Consider the following 3,816-nt stretch of genomic DNA (forward strand, 5'->3'; position numbering starts at 1 on the left):
CTTATATTAAAGTTTTCTTCATTACCCATTTAAGCCGTCTCCAGCCATTATTATTCTGTCACTTTGTATATTAAAACAAAATAAAAAAGTTAGAAGTACTAGGTAATAAAACCTAAAATGCATAAGTATTTTTCAACTGGCCTTATCTAAATACAAAAATAAACAATTAAAAAAGGTATTTGTAACTGAATTAAAAACAATCATATTTAAGACAAGGCTTATTTTATGTTTATGATAAATACCTTTTTATTCAGTAATTTAATAAGATATCACCCATTGATCAATTGGACACAAAAAATCGACAGTTTTTAAAATTCTTCAAATGATTTCATAATTTTATTTTTAATACATGAAATGAAACTTGCGACTATGCTACTTTTGTCCAAATATCAAATCTATATGCTTTATACAGTAAGTTTCATTAGATATTAGTTTTAATTTGAATTATTAGGGTTTAAAGAAATGATTTCTTAGTAATGTAAAAGTTAGACTTAAATGTTAATATTTATTTCATATTCTACAAAACAGTTTATTGCGAACAAGGTATGATCAGTATAAAAAATGCCATATGAATTAATGTATCGCTATTTTAAACGAGTGATTATGTAAGAAGAAAACTGGCTATAAAATCAGGCCTAGTTTATATGCAAAAGACTTATTAAATCAGCATTTATTGAAAATATATCAATTCGAACACACAGTTCTTTACTCAGTCAAATCTTGAAACGAATGATCATATAGGAGTAACATGCAAATTTTATATATTAAATCTTACCATGGACAGCATTGACAAAGTTATCAATAACGATGACATCATAATCAGCATTTAAAAGTTCAACCACTGTGTGGCTACCGATGAAACCTGCACCCCCGGTGACGAAAACGTTTTTTTTTGGAAGCCATAATGAGGTCACTACTTCAAGGTACCTACACGAAGAATGTAAAAAATAACAACAATAATAAAATACACTTAAGTGTTTTTAACATGCATTAACCCTTTTTGTATTATAATGACTAATATGAAATAAATATATATATATATATATATCAGTCAAAATGTAAAGAATGTTTGACATTCCAAGTATGTTGACTAAAGCCAGTAGCATGCATATCACATATGCAACAATACAGATATAGTCTGTGCATAGGTGGCTTTTGTAAGTGACCTTAATTGACTTTTCAAAGTGACCTCTCTCTTTAAGGTCGTTAACGTAATCTTCCAAACAGTCGTAAGAACAACTTTTGAATACCTTACTTTTCTAGGAAAATTGTGAAATTAATGGGCTGTTGTCATTTTTTTTACTACATTCACCTAAACATGTAAGAAACAAGAAACAATGCTCAGAAGATAAAAAACCTGAAATACTCTTTTTACGTGGGCTTTAATTTGTCAACGGTATAAAGCTAATAACACATGTTTTAAACTGGAAAAGGGAGTATTTTTTCTTATATACACAAGCATATCTAATACTCAGACCACACAGAGATGCTTATATATATATATATGTATGCACAACTGTACTGAAATCGTAAGTCACTCATCTGTTTAGTACTTATTTAAACATAATCGTGGTACATGAAGCAAATGGTAGCACCTGTCATGGACAAATGAGCTAATCCAGTGTACTCGTATATTATACACTGCCTGAAGATAATATATAAAGGTTAGCAGCGATGTATTGTTTTTGTTAAACTCTGTCATAAAAGGTAAAAGACAAGAGGAAATTCCAAACAAATTGGTCAATAGCTCAGTGTCCTAGAAATCTTGAAAGAGTAATGAAAGGCTTTGACGCTCTTATGAAAAAACAAAAACAAACAAAAATAAAAGTCGTAAGCATATTTGCAGTTCAGCGAAGTTGGCGTCGACTCGCTCTGTCTCAAACAAGTTCAAGGTCATTAAAATTGAAAGTAATTTCGTTTGTTTATTTAAAGTTAAGCACAAAGCTACACAGTGGGCTATCTGTGTTTTGCTCATCACGGGTATCGAAACCCGGTTTCTAGCGTGATAAGTCCGCAGACATACCGCTGTGCCACTGGAGCACTTGAGAGTGGTGGTTAAAACGAAAAGTTATCATGCACATAGCCTTCCAACGACTGAGTCATTAATCACTTTAACTATCTAGATTCTAAAAGAGATTTCGTTAACAATTATAGAAAGTTGAAGCTCAACATGTTGATTTAAAGCGTATTTTACGGTTCATATATTTCGTTACATAACCAACATCTGTTTAAATTGTCTCATTTAATGAGATTCACTGCAAAAAAAAAAATCCATTTAATAGTCTAAAAAATCTTTAAACTTATTTTATTTCCTTTATTCATCAGCAGTCACAGATTATCAATATTTTCAAGTTCGGTAAAACTGTACAAACTTGAAGGAATTATTGGTTCATTGTTGTTTAGAACATTTCATTAACAGGTTTACACTTGTTCTTACATGTACTATGATACGAGTAAAAACAAAACAAAAACGAAGGCTAAGAGAGAGGCAGTGGGTGTCTTTTATCATCCCGCCAGTTACACTGGAAATGATGTAATTATCGAATAGCGAGTAAATTTTTGTTCCAGAAGAGGAGTAAGATTTACTCTATGACTTACCAATTTGTGTAATTCATTTTAAGACTTCCTTATATTAAATAGTAAAAAACGATATAGTAGGCTCCAATTAAAATTCTGTACACATTTTTCCCTCTCGAGCTTGTAAAACTGTTGACACAAATGCCTACATATACATGATAATTATTAGCTTACAAATATGTTTCTTTTTCAACCTCACGTACGACCGTATTATATAATTTTCAGAAACAAAAAGTTTATGATAAAAAACAACAACAACAATATATTTTGAGATTAACAGTCATTATGAATGCATCGGTATATATATGGCGTAATTAAAATGGAAAATGTTACCCAAGTTGAAGTCCTGCTATAAGGATAAGTCTTCGTAAGAATAGATACTCACTTTCTACTCGTTCAGTTTCTTTGGCAGTTGAGGTTAACAGTATGTTTCAACTGACTGTAAAACAGAAATTAAGGGTCTCGAGCCAAACCGGTTTTGGTACGTCACCTATCAATTAAAGTTTGGCGGCCAGTGAATCTCTCAATGCACCAATAAAAATAAATACACGCTGCTGGACTGTCTGGCGTCAGCTGTATAGCATTGGCAACAAATGCACAGTCAGGGTTCAAGGAATAATCGAATAAGTTTGAGTTGAGCTTCGCCATCTGTTGATTATTTTATGAAACTACACGCAGAAACACATCCATTATTTTATGTCTTTTCTCAAAGTATTTCCCATTTTAAGGTATCATATTTCCAAGAACAAGTAATTCCGATTAATAATATATATCATTGAAATACTAACAGCACTGTAATTGAAAAGTTAATAAAAAGTTAATAATAATGGACCGGACATGGTCTAGATTTTAGCGTTTCAACCTGTGAATAAAAGGGTACATGGTTCGCGTCTCTTTGCAACAAAATCGCGCTACACACTTTGTGGTCGCAGGAGTTTTATAAAATTGTCATCCAAATTCCACTAATTAATTAAATGGCGGTGGACGCTGTTGGCTATCTTCCTTCTGTCTATCAGTTCAGTCTTGGGGACGGCTAGAGAAAATAGCAATTGTATAGGTTTGCGTGAATATCTAAAACAGAAAGGAAAAAAAAATATAAAGTGATGGTGGTTTAAGTAATAAATATCGTCGTTCAAGTGGACCAATTTTTTAGTCAGTATGTTGAACTTGGGGTTAACTCCTAAGATTTGTTGAGATACCTAATAATGCGATTGTCATCTAACTAAACGGCCCGGTATG

General features: G+C 31.8%; 1 protein-coding gene across 1 annotated transcript in view; it reads right to left on the reverse strand.

Annotated features, from left to right (window-relative positions):
• LOC106468168 (UDP-glucose 4-epimerase-like) overlaps positions 1–2,999 on the reverse strand; it is a gene marked incomplete at its 5' end in the record, with an annotated part of 24,228 nt that extends 21,229 nt beyond the window's left edge. The window contains 2 exons of the mRNA XM_022397217.1: positions 776–927; positions 2,911–2,999. Of these exons, the coding sequence (XP_022252925.1) occupies positions 776–927; positions 2,911–2,999 (241 nt within the window). The remainder of the gene's footprint in view (positions 1–775; positions 928–2,910) is intronic.
• Between the last annotated feature and the right edge of the window lie 817 nt (positions 3,000–3,816).

The sequence above is a fragment of the Limulus polyphemus genome, unplaced genomic scaffold (genome assembly GCF_000517525.1).
Source record: "Limulus polyphemus unplaced genomic scaffold, Limulus_polyphemus-2.1.2 Scaffold86, whole genome shotgun sequence".
Taxonomy (NCBI): Eukaryota; Metazoa; Arthropoda; class Merostomata; order Xiphosura; family Limulidae; genus Limulus; species Limulus polyphemus.